This window comes from Eupeodes corollae, chromosome 2 (assembly GCF_945859685.1).
Source record: "Eupeodes corollae chromosome 2, idEupCoro1.1, whole genome shotgun sequence".
Classification (NCBI taxonomy): Eukaryota; Metazoa; Arthropoda; class Insecta; order Diptera; family Syrphidae; genus Eupeodes; species Eupeodes corollae.
Genome location: NC_079148.1, coordinates 134,188,910 through 134,204,767, shown reverse-complemented (window position 1 = coordinate 134,204,767; position 15,858 = coordinate 134,188,910). Strand labels below are relative to the sequence as shown.

The window sequence follows — 15,858 nt, the reverse complement described above, 5'->3', positions numbered from 1 at the left end:
TTCAACACTCCTTTCAGTTCATATTGAGTACAAAGTCTATTCATTTTCATAACGTCTACGACAAGAGACAGAGCTTTTTTTTAAATTAAATATTTCTCTATAAATAAAAGATAGAAACAATCACATGGGACGTTCACTTAAGAGAAAGTACGAAAAGAAAAGAATCGATAACTCATCGTCATGAATAAATTAATTAATTGAAAGCTGTCTCTGTCACTGTCGACAATGTCGAAGTGGATGTCGATGTCGTTGTCGATGTCGCCTCATATCCTTGAACTTAATTAAGTTGAGACAAAAACAACAACAACAACAACAATACAAAAACTAAAAAAGAAAAATCCTTTTCTTACCTGCAAAAATACTTTTATCCTATCTAAAGGAGCTGTACAAGTGCGCGAAACAGCTCCAGCTATTCCACCAGCCGCTAGATGTCGCCACCACATCCCACTTTGCATTTCACTTTGTGTAAAGTCATCAGGTACATTCATATCTTCGCCAATATCGAGGTACTGTAATAAATTAAGAGAAAAAATCATAATATTATTAAATTTTTTGTTGTATCTTTATTCAACAAAAAAAAAGTAAATTAAAATGCAATAAATATGTTAGCTACGCAAAGTTACATAAACAAAAATTACATGAAGTTCGGCATCGTCAACAGCTGGCAAAGGTAGCATCATTTTCGCAATGTGTTTTTTTTAAAAGTTAGTGTTGTGATTTTAAAGTTATTGTTAAAGAAAATAAAAATAATAAATATACAAATTAATTTAAATGTTTTTTTTTTTTTTATAAATGAAACTAAAACATTCAAGCGTGCTTGAAGCTCTGAATTTAGAACTTGTGCTTCCTTCCCTCGATACAGGAAGAGCATAACATTTTGGCGAAAATAGTGTCATAGTCTTTAGGTAGGTACTTCGACGAGGTTCTCTCTCGCCGCTTTTTCTCTCTCTCTCTTTCTCTCTCTGTGCTCATTCAATTGGCATATCAACATAGCTTTAGGTTCAGCGTATCAGCGTCAACCTCAACAGCAATATAGGAATAGCACCAAATTAAATTATAAGGAATATTTTATTGTCAAGTGTATATCAATCGACTTGTGTAGAGAGGGTTGTAGTTTTCGCATATAGTATAAATAATAAACTTGAACTGAACTAGAAAAAAAGCAACGTTGCTCTCAGGCGTGCGCTCTCTTGTATGAGGAAGTAAAATTGTTGTTGCACTAAGATGCTCGTGGCACGCAATTTTACGCTAATAAAAATAATTATAAATAAAAAAATAAGAGAATGTTCATTGAACAAAAATAAAGCAACAAAAAGAGAAGAAATATTCATAATGCAAGGCTTGCCAAAAGTATATTTAAAATATATCATTAGCTGCCTCCATAGCTGCCAGACTTAATGGTGGTGTAACACCGCAAAAACAAAAAGAGAAGAGGTGAACTCATGCAGCGCAATGTAGAATGCAACAGAAGGGTGCTCGTGCTCGTGTTATGATGATTGCATGATAGGGGGTTGGTATTGTTCATTTGGCTTTAAAACTACATATGTACATAATGGACGTTATGATTATAAATGTTTGGTGGATGTGATATTATACTATAAAACAAAAGGAAGTGATGGCTTTAATTTATTAAGTGTTAACTGTTGAACGCACGGAGCTACTCAACGACGGTCATCGAACGCGGCTAATAAAATGTACATGAGCCCATATAAGACTTTCATAAAATGTCAATCAAAAAATGTCAATAGAAACGTCATTCAAAATTGTGAAGTTAAAGTAAATAAACGTGTTGTGTTTTGATTTTTAATTTTCATTCTTTGAGTTTATTTTATAGAATTTAAATAAATAATAACAAGGCTTTTCAGCCGAAACAGTTAACATTTTAAAGAAATTACGGCTTATAAGTTAAAATGCAATTCTTGTAAGTATATTTGTGAAGGATTCCTATTAAATTTATTTATAGGCGCTTTAAAGGCCTACTACTAACGAAAAAAGAGGCTGGGATGCGACCCACACTGATAACTTCCTATCCCGTCTGTCGATTTGTCTTGCTTAAAAGTTTGTCTATATGTATTCGTATCAATTTTTACCAAATTTGCGTACTATTTTTTGTAGATTTTGTTTTTTATGAAAAAACGGACTGTTGGATTTTGATATAAAAATTACTGAATATTGAAAACAATATTTTCTGTGAAATAAAATAAGTTTGAAGCCAATATTTTTAATTTTTGAAAAGCTTTTTGAGCCGAAAGTCAATTTTTACCAAGTTTTAGTATTGTTTTTTTAGAGTTTTATTTTTTGTAAAAAAAACTATCAATTCGATTTTTTAAAAAAATTTACCAAATGTTGAAAACAATATTTCTTAAAAGATGAAATAAGCTTGAAGCCTGAATTTCAAGTTTTTGAAAAGATATTTGAATCGATATTCAATTTTTACGAACTTTGAGTAATGTTTTTTTTTTAGATTTTTTTTTATAAAAAAAATTGTCAATTTCGATTTTTCTCAAAGTTTTATCAGATGTCAAAAGCATTATTCGTCGTTGCACAAAATTGTTTTGGAGATGAAATCATATTTTGGTCGTAAAATTTTTGAGGTCACAATTTTTTTTTCAGTTTTTTTGATTTATAAAAAAACCGTTAAATGGAGTTTTTTCAAAAAATATATTTCTTTGATTTCACGTTACAATATTTTATATAAAATTTAATTCAAGTCTCTAGCGTTTTTGGTTCGTAAGATATTTAGGGTTAACCAAAATGTTCACCTTTTTTTCAAACTGCTATGGTAAAAAAAAACCACCCATGCAATTTTCTTGAGAGCCCTTTCTGCCTTATTATCTGCATATCAAAATGTATTGGAAATCGATATCTCTTCTGGTTTTTGAGCTATGGAGGACGAAAAAAACGTCGCGAACGTACGGACAGACATCTTTCTAAAAATCTTTTATTTCGACTCTAGGGACCTTGAAACGTCGAGAAATGTCAAAATTTTCAATTTGACAAATCGGACCCATTACAATAACTTCCTATGAGAAGTTAAAAATCACCAGGTTACGATCTAATTACAGCTCAGGTTATGAAACAAATGCCATTGAAAGGTTTCATAAAACTCCAATATAGAATAAATGCATGTCTTAAGCACCGGTATGTCCCGCACCATTGGAAAATTGCTGATGTAAATTGCTACAGAAATGACGGCTTACAGACCAATATCGCTAATACCAACTATGGCAAAAGTTTTTAAAAAACTGCTTCTGAAGAGACTTAGCAAAATCATAGAAGAAAGAAGGTTAATCCCAAACCATCAGTTTGGCTTTAGAAATAAACATTCCACGATAGACTAAGTTCATAGAATATCAGATGTAATAAAAAAAAGCATTAGAAGAAAAACAAGTATGTTCAGCTATTTTCTTAGATGTTGCTCAAGCTTTTGACAAGGTATGGCATGAGGGACTTGAGTACATCTCAGACCGATTGTTTAGAGTAAGGTACGATCAAGAATACTCGGAATTGAAGAAAATAGAAGTCGGTGTACCACAAGGAAGCATCCTAGGTCCTACCCTGTATTTACTATACACAAGCGATATTCCAGTTGGTAATCACATCATAATGGCTACTTTTGCAGATGATACCGCAATTTTGGTATCCGACAAATGTGTCTCTAAGGCAGCAGTAAAACTACAAAATGCCGTCGACACAGTGAGAGCTCGGACCGAAAAATGGCGCATCAAACTCAATGAAACAAAATCTTCACATATAAACTTTACAAATAAAAAGATAAACAATATTCCAATATTCATTAATAATCAAGCTGCAGCTTACGCCAATGTGGCCAAATATCTTGGAATGACTTTGGATGGAAAGCTAAAGTGGATAGAGCACATCAAAAAGAAAATAACTAAACTTGAAATATAGAAAAATGTACTGGTTACTTGGTATCAACTCTGATTTATCAGTATAATCAAGTACTAAAGCCTGTTTGGACCTATGGAATCCAATTATGGGGCTGTACGAAGAAAACAAATACCGAAATCATTTGAAAATTCCAAAACAAAGGCCTTCGTGGAATTGTTAATGCACTTTGGTACATAAGAAATACCGATCTACATCATGACTTACAAATAGAAATGGTTACAGAAGTTGTTAAAAAATACGCTGTATCGCACAACCAGAGATTGCAAAGTAATAATAATTCTGAAATGGAATCTGTCTTGAATATGAGAAACCATGTTCGGAGATTAAGAAGGAACCAAGCCTTATGACTTCATGAGCTTATGGTCAAAAAAACATGGGAAAGTATTAAAAGTTTAAACTTCCCCCAAAGTGATTGTACAAAGTTAAGAAAGGAAAATCTGAAGGTGGTTTTAAGCCTCAAGAGTCCCACACTACTTGGTGTCGAATACTGCTAAGTGTCTTTTGAAGATTTAAGCCTGTCAAAAAAAATTATAGCTCTGAAAACATACATTTTGAAAAGGCCAATTCAAGGAATAAACCAGATATGTTTTAACATTTAAACACGATTTATTGCTTATTAAGTTTTCAAAAAGTTGAAGTGAAACCATTTCAATACCCAGATTAATAAATTTATGAACAATACTAAGAAAATAGAAAAAAAAACTATTTTAAATACCTTTTACCTACAGGATAAGCCTGGGGAGCCTTGGAAGAATGTACCAACTTCATGGTTCAATATCGTTGGTAGTATGTTGATTTGACACTTTTTAAACTTATTTTTTTTGTTTATTTATTTGAAATAAAATTGACAAACAATTGAAAAGCTTCAATTTTGCTTTAAAAATCAAGATAAAACAAACATTAAAAAGTAAAAAGTTACAGTAGATAGTTTGTTGAAGAGATTCAAAAGTATAATAATAACATTAATTTTCTTAAGTTCTTCAGCAAAATTTCAATAATTAGATATTTTGTGGAAAAACTAATTGAACCATCATCGTTATTGTTGTTTTAAAAAGAATGAATAATAAATTGTGACTAAGAAAATTCTCAGAAACATAAACTGACCAAATATAAGGTTTGTTCGTGTTTCCTTTCTAAATGCAAATGGCGGTAGTTGAAAATTCTAATTTTGACATGTTTAACAATAACAGATAAGAAAATACTCATCAAAAAGACAGATATGCACCGGACTTGACAATACTCATCCTGACTTTATTAAAATCCTCCTACCCTTACTACTTTCCGCATAACCCACATATTCAACACCGTTATGACATCTACATATCCCATTTGACTGTGTTAACCATAATGTTTTCTGTGATAAATTGACGACCCTATTTAGCTTCTCTGACACAACTAAAAAACTTATTTACTTACATTCGACCAATCATATGCAAGCCGTGTCTTGTAATGGTAGAATGTCTTCGTTCCTCCCTGTTTATAATGGTGTTCCTCAAGGATCAATCCTTGGACCTTTACTGTTTTCATTGTTCATTAATGATCTGCCCTCGGTTTCATATCTATGCAGATGATGTCCAATTATATATTACTTTTCCTGAGATGATCTAAAATTAACATTGATTTACGGGCAATATATGATTGGTCGACACGGAACGAACTTAAACTCAATCCTGAAAAAACGAAAGACCTTAAAATTTCAAAAATAAACAAACCAAACCCAGATCATTTCTCTCCCTTTATGTTGAATAATTGTATTATTGAATATGTTGCCCAAGTTAGAAATTTAAGTTTAGTCTTTAAAAACAGGTTAACTTGGAATAACCATGTCGATACAGTTGTAAAGCTGGTAACAGAACTTCTCTTACCGATAATAACATACGGGTATGAGCTGTTTGCTGGTCGTGATTATCAATCAGCTCACAAACTAAAGGTGGTATTTAATGCAATAGCTAGGTTTGTTTTTAACCTACGTAGGTTCGATCATGTGTCTTTTCAAGCTCGTCAGCTTTTAAATTGCCATCTGGTAGCTTTCTTCAAATATCGTTGTTTTATTTTACACATAAAATGGATTGTTAAAAAGATTCCAAGTTATTTATGTGACAGACTTAATTTTTGTGTTTCTAGCCATTCCATTTTATTGCGCTCGTCCACCTTTACGTGTTTTACATCGCGCAGGCAATTTTTCGTTCAAGCTGTTAGACTGTGTCATGAGGTCTACAATCGAAAACAAAAATTTTAAACAATTTGTTTTGAATATTTTTTAAACTTGAACTTAACATACTTTTAAATTAATCATTTTCAATTTTATTTTTCTTGCGTCTTGATTCAGATAACTTTTAATTAACATTTCTTTTGTTTTTTTTTGTTCTGAAATCTTTAATTCTTAATTTTAGTCCATTTTTAAGCCTAGTACGCTGCTGATGCGAAACGAAATTTCCCATACAAAAATGACATGACGAAATCATAAACGAAAAATTTCGCTTTTCGTTTTTCAGTACGCTGCTGAACGACGAAATGTGTCATTTTAGTGGATAGCTGTACTAGATTTCTTAGTACAATTCTCCACTCTTTTCGTTCTCAATTTAATTGCCCGGTATATTAATTGCTTGCGAAATTTTGACGTTTAATTTATTTATTGGAAAAAATTGTTTACAAATCAAAATTGAAAATTGTTTACTCGTGACTTTCGGTGTTTTTGTTTTTTGTTTTCCACAGCTGACAGAACTCTACACAAATATTTTTCCGTTGTGGTTTTCGTTTTAATTTCGCTCTACACTTGGAGACCACCGACAAATTTCGTTTCGCATCAGCAGCGTACTAGGCTTTAGTACGCTGCTGAACGACGAAATGTGTCATTTTAGTGGATAGCTGTACTAGATTTCTTAGTACAATTCTCCACTATTTTCGTTCTCAATTTAATTGCCCGTCATATTAATTGCTTGCGAAATTTTGACGTTTAATTTAAAATTTAAAATGAAATGGATCTGTCTAATGCGTTCCAACAATACATTTCTGAATCGGAAACTCAGGATGTTGAAGATGTTATTGGTGATGTGCAAGAGGAAGAAAAAAAATTGATTTCTCTTCGGAGGAAAAAAGAAACTGGCTTCGTTGGTCGAAGTGAAGCTATTTGGAACTTGGAGCATAGGCTTCACAAAAATAATTCAGCCGTTGCGAGCCTCTGGAGCAATATAGCTGCAGAAATGAAAAAAACAATGTACTGAGCTCATCAAAGTGAATAAATATAATTCTTTTCCACTTCTGTTTACCAGCAGCTGACTGTAAGAACTTGTCAATTGTATTTGACAGGTGACAGAACACTCCACAAATATTTTTCCGCTGTGGTTTTCGTTTTTATTTTGCTCTGCACTTGGAGACAGACTTAAAAATTCGTTTCACTACAGCTGCGTACTAGACTTTAATGTATAATTATTTTTTTGTTAATTTTGTTCTCACTCGTTTGTAAATATTTCTTTTGTTGATTGTATCTTAAATCAATGTTTTATATCCTGTACTATTTATAAGTTTAACTTCATACAAATATGTAAATAAATGTTGTCATCTAGTACCTAACAAGTTCCAAGTGAAATCAAGCCCTTAACACTTCCGCCATTTTAGCAGAATAGATTACTTTCTTTCTTAAGAAAGAGACTACTATTCTTTTATATTGCGTGGGCATGGTTCTGATCATTCACATTTTTGTAAAAGGTTATGTAGATTCGGCGCCAAAATTTTGCTAAATATCTTTGATTTTAATAATAAAAAGTAAAATTCAAGCTCAATTTCGTTGCTCAAAGCAAACTATCAATTTCTCATTATATGAATATACTAATAGTATAATTTAATTTATCATTTATTAAACTTAAACGTTTCTGAACTCAACAGAAAGGATTGTTCTTTATTGGAGTTATCTGGTGGATACTTAATATTATTATTTGGAATTTTATTTGTGCTTGGAGCTACAAATATTAAATAATCAGAACTGTCAATTTTCAAAGATGTATAGAACTGTTTCATTGTTTTACTGAAACATCTTATACAACTTCAAACTAAAAGAATAAGTTTTTATTTTTTTTCTAATTGTTTTGTTTATATTGTTCATTAGTTTACAACAGTTTCATAACATTTAGTAAAATCTAAAAATCAACAAAACGCACTAAAACTATCTGCTCGGATCTACTGAGTATGTGTTTAAAGAAAACTAAATTTATCAAATCACGTGAACACACTGCTTTATTGCGTTCTTTTTTTAAACAATCCGCAAAAAAAGATTTCTAAAAATAAAAAATTTTTCCTTTATTTATTTTTTTTTGTTTGATTTAATTTCAAGGTTTTTTCTTTGCAATTCCTTATAACAGACACCTAACCTACCTAATGGATAGATGTAACTCCTAGACTTTAAAAGAAAACGCTTTTCTTGAGTTATGAGGGTAACAAAATAATTGGATTTTAAGCAGTTTTTTTTTTATTTTTGCAATTACAAAATGTAAATTACGTTTAAAATAGATTATTCAACAGTCTTTGTGGAATTTGAAAAGAGAACAACAAAAAAATAAAAATGCTTTAAATATAAATAAACGTGTGTGGTATGAAAAATTGTTGCTATATAAAAGATCAACAATTGAATTTTATTTCCATGAACTTGAGATAGAGTCTCTACTCTCGCGTGCGCCAATGTCATTAACAATTTTAAGTTCAAGGCGGACAAACAAATGTCAATATAATAGCCATGTTCTGTATAAGCTGTGTAACTAGGCGAGTTGATGGTTATGGGCAATGTACTTACTTTTTGTGAGAGTAATTCTTAATGCGGGTAATTATAATATGAGTACGTTAAGGGAAATAAGTATTGCTTATATTGCATGAGTTGTACATTTTAGGGGTAGCCTAGAGTTTTTTTCGCAAAAGACATACATTTTTGCGATACGTCATGATTGATAAAGAAAAGGTCTCGTAATTTTTTGTTTTATTCTTGATACAGCAATTATCTGTCTTATAGCAATTATCTATAACCACTTTTTTAAGTTTAGTAGCAACTTAAGGTATTGACATTCTGAACAACACGAAAATGTTAAAAGTAAAAATAAGAAATGGAAAATTGCAATAATTTCTTAAGGCGCCAGTTATATGTAGCTATCATTGAAATCGATCCGGAAACATTTTTGAGGCGATATTTGACGGTGTTTTCCTTTGGTTAGAAATAAAAATCATATACTGATTGGTCGGAAATCACAAAAAGTTTTTTTGAAAGAATACAAAGTGAAATTGCGCATTTATTTTTCTCTAAAAATGTATTTTTCGGACGGAAATTCATTTTTATGAACAGCTGATACTTTTATGTTCAAAAGAAAAACGAATCGTTCCACTGATTTGTGTTCCAATTTCACACAATTCCAATGACAGATTTCTGCCACTAAAAATTTGTCCGTGAATTTTAGTGAGGAAATTTGTTTCAATGACAGACATTTTTAAGGATAGCTATAAACGACCTGTCAAAAAAATTCCAATGTTTGTTTTCGCCTAAAAATTGACAATTGTATGGAAGTATTAAAAAATATTTTTTTTTCAGATACGAGGGGTGTATAAAGAAACGGGACGGTATACAAATGGAGTAAATGATGGAGAATTTATTATTCTTTTTTCTTGTTTTATCAAAAATCTAAGCGAAAACAGAGTAACTGTTGTTTTCTTCTTTTAAGTTTAAAAAACATCTACTTTTTATTGTAACTAGCGAACGAAATACACAATCGTATTATTTTTCTATTGAGCCTTATCAAGCTTATTTCAACTACCACACCTTTTTTTAATCTTCAATCTTAAATAAATCAACAAAAAAGCAAAAAGAATAAATTAACAACAATTCATCTCAAAGTTCCCCATTGACGTTGATATTCAAAGTCCAGCTGATGAATATTGAAGATGATATTTATTTCAGTTTATAGTTTATATGAAAGATAATCTTTTTTTAATAAATAAATTTAAATTTTTAGCAAGAAATCGCATTAATATTCGTGAATAAAAACAATAGTTATTAATTTCGCAATACTTTAATAAGTATTGCATCATTTTTTGTACAAATGTATATTTGAGCGTTTGTTACACTTGATAAATAATTATTACGCCTCTATGTGAAGTCTGAATGTAACCTAGCAGAAACCAGTTTAGTATCGAGTTTAAGTGATTAAGCTATAAGAATGATAAGAAAGTTTCAAGATTAATAATTGCGCTGCAGGGCAATTTTTTTGATTTGCTTCCATATTTAAGGTAGGGCTCTTTATGATTTGTAAAACAATGATTTTATTTTTAAATTAATTTTTACTAGTGCATCAACTAGAAGTCACAGGTGCCACCTTGACAGGTGTTTGCTCTTAATAATTTATCTCTACACAGAAAGAACGATTTGTTTTGAAAATACCAAATTCTTAGGCAGAACAAATGTTCATTTGAAAGGCCTTGTATTTGCAAACATATCTAATTTTCAATTTTGTTTCTATCCATAACAGAAAACTGTGAAATGGCTATGTTCCAAAATGTCCAACAAATTGTTACATTTGGGCAAAATAAACACACTTTCTGTGATGTTCTAAAAAAGAATGTGAAAAGCGAAATATTTTATAGATTCAGTGATGGAAAAAATAATAGAAACAAGCTTCGTGTTCATTTTTTTTAACACATAAGCAGTTGAAGCACAAGCAGTTCATCAACCAATTATTGAATTTGTTTTAAACTAATTTTTTGAATTCACTTAAAATCTATATTTAAATTAACTTTTGACTTAAAACTAAATTTATTTTCAATTTAATATTTTTAATACTTAAACTTTAATTTAAATGTAAAGTCTAAACTTGAATTAAAACTTAAAACCTAAATTTTAATTAAACATTCTAAAATATAAATAAAATATCATTGCGATTATAGCTTAAAATGTCAAGATCCTAAATTCGTACTAAAATTTTTAAATTTTCAAATTTGCCGCCACTAAAAATCATCGGCCATCTTTTAATGTAACACAAAATGTACTAAAATAAAAAACGAGAAAGAGAAAGGAAATTAAAGGAGGATCTGGCGTTCAAGTACGGACCTTGCCATAAAGTTTAACTTTGTTTTTCTTGCGTGTTTTTTTTTTTTTTGAATCCGCTCCACAGTCGTCGTCGGTCTTTTTTTTTGTCGAATTTTTCGAAGACTTTTTCAGTTTTGAAGTAAGTAAGAATAATTATCTCTGAAGATTTGCTAATCAGATCATTCGCGATTAAAATCTTAGCAGAGCGAAGCTTTGCTCGTACAGTTTCTCTGATGGAAGTGTTCATTAATTAAAAATCTTTCGCGTGTAACTCTTGAGGGAGTATTTACCTCATATAACAATCCTATAAGCGTAGGACATTTTATATGCCTAGTTATTATATCCCTGACAAACATTATCGAAAAATATTTCCTCCGAGTTTCTAGAGATTTCATTCCAAATAATAAGCATCTGGTTTCGTAGGAAGGTCTTATAATCCTCCATCTCAATTTAAAAAAAGCATTTCTTGTTAAGTTTCTTTGAACATTTTCTATCTTTTTTTGATGAATTTGAATACGAGTAATATGGATTCCAAACTGTACAGAAGTATTCCAGCACAGATCTAACCAATGAGTTATATAACGATATAAGAGTAGCATCTGATTTGCTTTGTTGATCATATAATCAAAATGTGCGCGGAATGACAAGTTGACAAGTTTCTGGGTTAATGTTGTTAATGCTATAATCAAACATTATTTTATTAGTTCCTGTAACAAGACAAAACTTGACATTTAGCAACAATAAGAACCAGGTAGTTTGCTTGAAACCAAGTTGCCAAACTATGCAAGTCGGATAACAAAAGATAACAGTCAGAATTGTAGGAAATTCTTCGGTAAAGTCTTAGATCATCTGCGAAAAGAAGACAGGATGAGTTTTTAAAGTAAGTGGGGATATCATTGACAAACAGGAGAAATAAGAGTGGTCCCAAATGACTCCCTTGGGGGACATCAATTTTTAATTGATTTAATTACAACTTGGCTTAGAATAAGTGACTTCTTCTTGCACATCACCAATAACATCTTCAACATCCTTAGTTTCCGATTCAGAAATGTATTGTTGGATCACACCGAAAGTCACGAGTTTTCAGTAAAAAAATTAAACGTCAAAATTGCGCAAGCAATTAATATACTGTGCAATTAAATTGAGAACGAAAAGAGTGGAGAATTGTACTAAGAAATCTAGTACAGCTATCCACTAAAATGACACATTTCGTCGCTCAGCAGCGTACTGAGAACCGAAAAGCACAGCGGAATTTTTCGTTTATGATTTGGTCATGTAATTTTTCTATGGAAATTTTCGTTTCGCATCAGCAGCGTACTAGGCTTTAGGCGTAAATGTAAAGTTTCAAATACTTTTTTCTTCCAACAGTTAAGGTTTTTGCAATTTCAACCATCACTTTTCAAGCTTGTCATAGTTTTTTCATCACTTTGCGTTCAAAATGAGTAAAATGTAATTCACGGCCTTTACTTGTTAAAAATATCGAAAAACTGACCCTTTAGTTAAAATAACAGGTAAAATAGTTGTTTCCATTATTTTTATCAGGCGAAATCATATTGGCCTCAAACTTTTAACCATTAAGTGAAAACAAAACTTTTTAAATTTCACATGAGAGTGATTAAGTAATAAGCTACATTTAGAGCCCGTTCACACGATCCCGTCGTCGGTTTTGCCGTATCGTCGATTTTACCGTAAAAGCCAGTGTCAATATTATTTAAATGAGTATGTTCAGACGATACATCATTAACTGTATCGGTAAAATTACCGATTAGGTCGATTTTGTCATTCGGTTTTGTCTCTGCAAATCGTTTTCGGTCGTACGGTAGAAAAACCGATTCGGCTTATCGTGGCAATGTATTTATAGACAGTGCGTTCAGACGATTCGATATTTTGACCGATAGTTAAAATATCGAATAGTATGAACGGTCTCTTATTTTGTAAGCAAGAAGTAAAAAAAAAAAGTGCAAAGTAAAATGAGTGAAGAAAATCTTTGCGATCAAAATTTTGATTTTGAAATAAATTTTTGACAGTTTTATTTTATCGTGTAAACGCTACAAGAGATTTATAAGAAAATAAAAAGATGGCGTCAAATAATGCCCATCATTAGTTGCTCCGTATGATGGCGAATTAAGTGGTTGAAAAAAAATGTCTGCAATTGTTTTCGTTTAATTTTAAAATATTTTTTATTAGTTTGTTTTTTTGTTTAGTTTACAAAAACAAATTTCACTTTTCTAGTCTAGTAAACACGAGAAGAAAGTAAATCCATACCATGCGTCTGGTCGCAATATTGTAGACTTTTGAATGTTGTTTAGTTGTTTACTTGTCTTATCGCTTATCGTTAGACATTTTTTAATATCGCTTGATTCTGATTGTTTATGTTTCTCATTTTAAATTTAATATCTCAAAAAATATTCCATATTGATGAAATTTTTCCACAAATAGTTAACTCTTATAAAAGCAATGAATCAGCTTTTTATCGTTCACAGTGTGAAAGAAAGCCTCTGATGAATTTATTTACACCAAACCCTAACCTAACCAAATAACAAATGAACAGTCGCAATCGCTTAAATTATTCAATTTACTATGAGAACACGACTTGCGCTCGTAGATCGTAATAATTTGTTGTTTTTTTTTTATATATGTCTTTAGCATGTGCATAAAGTTCAGGTTCAGGGTATTCATTTACAACAGAGCCATCTAGTAACTCAGCCATCAATGTAACTTACTACTGCATGTACAAGGTATATTACAGTATTGTTTAAAGGCACTATCATACTAGTTGTAAAACAAAAATGTTTGCGTTGAATAAAGTTAAAAAAAATGTCATCTCAAGTGTGAGAGATTGAACTCTTCATGGTATGTTTGCTCGCTAAACACAAGGCTATATGATTATTCATATATAATAGCTCATTTAAGGTGGTTATTGTGTAGTATTTTGCATGTCATAAGACGGTTCAGGGTTAACAATAAACAAATTATTTTGTTTACAATTTAAATATTATAATAACACTTTTGTATAATCTATATAGCTGCCTGAATGCAGATGGCAACGTTCAATGCGAAATTTTGGATTTTGAACTTGTCAAAATGAGTTATCTACTTGTTGTTAGAAAAAAAGAATGGATGCGTTCGATTATCAATCCAAAGCTGATTGAAGTGTTTTGTATTTGTTTTTTTCAAATTATTTATATAAAATATATAGTAATAAATAAATAATATTTCAAGAGTCAATCACCCTAGTTTTATTAGTGGGAAGGTCTTCCGCATTCTCAAAAGCGAAAAGGCCATCATTTTACCTTCATTTTTGACAGAAGGTGTTAATTTTTTTTTAAATTTGAAGTCACTTTACTATATCTTTCACTTTTCATCGTAATCGGTCAATTGCAAATTCATTTGAAGTTTAAAGACGTGTATTATTAAAAGGACACACTTTTTTGTGACATGCACAATAGATAAATTTTAGTTTGCAAACAAAACATGTACTTGACGTATTTAAACATTTTTTAACGCATTCCGATTACTTAATTCAAAATAAATTAAACAGTGCGTGCGATCGTGTTCAGGTTAAGATTTTTGTTATATGACTCATTACACCTGGCATCATCAAAAGAAATCGCATAGGCAAAGCCATGCAACGTGTAACCAAATGCAAGATGCCTACACGAGTTTGAATAATGAAGACGGATATGAATCATGAACTAACTAGTCCGTTATACGAAGAACGCCGCATGGTGTAGAATAATAAAAAAAAATTACTATGGCGTGTTTATACGAGTACATAGCTATCATGCACATGGCATATGATATTATTTATTGATCTAGCTTAAACTGGAAGAAACAAGTATTTAAATTACCCAGTTTCTGATGCAAAGTTCAAAATATATAACGGGATGAGAGACATGAAAAAGTAGCTGGTTGAGTGATTGCATGGCTTTAAAAAAAAAATGGAAAACTAGTGATCGTTATGTCGGGAAAGTGTTTCAAGGTAACTTATAAATTATGCCAGACCAATGGTAATAAAAGTGGAAAAGCTAGACTTAAAGCGTTACGTTATTTCAACATATTTAAGGAGGGGGTTTATTTAACACAATTGGACCGATTATAACTAAACCTCTAAACTGTCAAAAGTTTTAAGGAATGCATTAAATTAAAGACAGTTTTAAACAGATACAAAGACTGATTGAAGAAAAGTTCAGGAAGATAATATTTGTAAGGCTTCGGCTTCGTCTGCGTTACGTTAGGCCTGCTTCGAGGTTGCTTTGAATGACATTTCTATTATTTCATCCCTCCAAAGAGCAAATATTTTGGTTGTTGACATATTTTTACAGCTGTTGAGCTGTCAGACAAAGCAAATGTTCAGATAATTTAACCAGAGCTTCCGTTTGGAGTCTCATTTCGTTATTTCCTTACGACTGTCAAACGAAACGTAAGGTCGAAGCTACATTGTGATAGCATGCATTAAATTCCTGAACTCGTAAACGTCAGGTGAAGCGTGTTTGTGTTGTGATTCAACCATTATGGCTTCGGCTTCATCTTCGTTACAGTGGGACTGCTTCAAAGTTGCTTTGAATGACATTTCTATTATTTCATCCCTCCAAAGAGCAAATATTTTGGTTGTTGACATATTTTTACAGATGTTGAGCTGTCAGACAAAGCAAATGTTCAGATAATTCAACTAGAGCTTCCGTTTGGAGTCTCATTACGTTACATTACGTTCTTTTCCTTACAATTGTCAAACGAAACGTGAGGTCGAAGCTACATTGTGATAGCATGCATTGAATTTCTATGGCTGAACTCGTAAACGTCAGGTGAAGCTGAAGCGTTAAGGCATTAAGCTTTTCTTATTTATAGTCTTTAAAACACCCTATACAAACTATCTACAGTTTGCA

At 31.2% G+C, this 15,858-nt stretch overlaps 1 protein-coding gene across 7 annotated transcripts in view; it reads right to left on the bottom strand.

The window, feature by feature from the left end:
* Nucleotides 1-15,858, bottom strand: part of LOC129946385 (calcium-binding mitochondrial carrier protein SCaMC-2-A) — a 90,832-nt gene that overhangs the window by 2,325 nt on the left and 72,649 nt on the right. For 6 of the 7 annotated variants that reach the window (XM_056056542.1, XM_056056546.1, XM_056056548.1 and 3 more), the window contains one exon: nucleotides 351-509. In XM_056056542.1, coding sequence (XP_055912517.1) covers nucleotides 351-509 — 159 coding nt within the window. Of the gene's footprint in view, nucleotides 1-350; nucleotides 510-638; nucleotides 838-15,858 lie in introns of those variants that run through there. The other variant, XM_056056545.1, reaches the window with a different exon arrangement.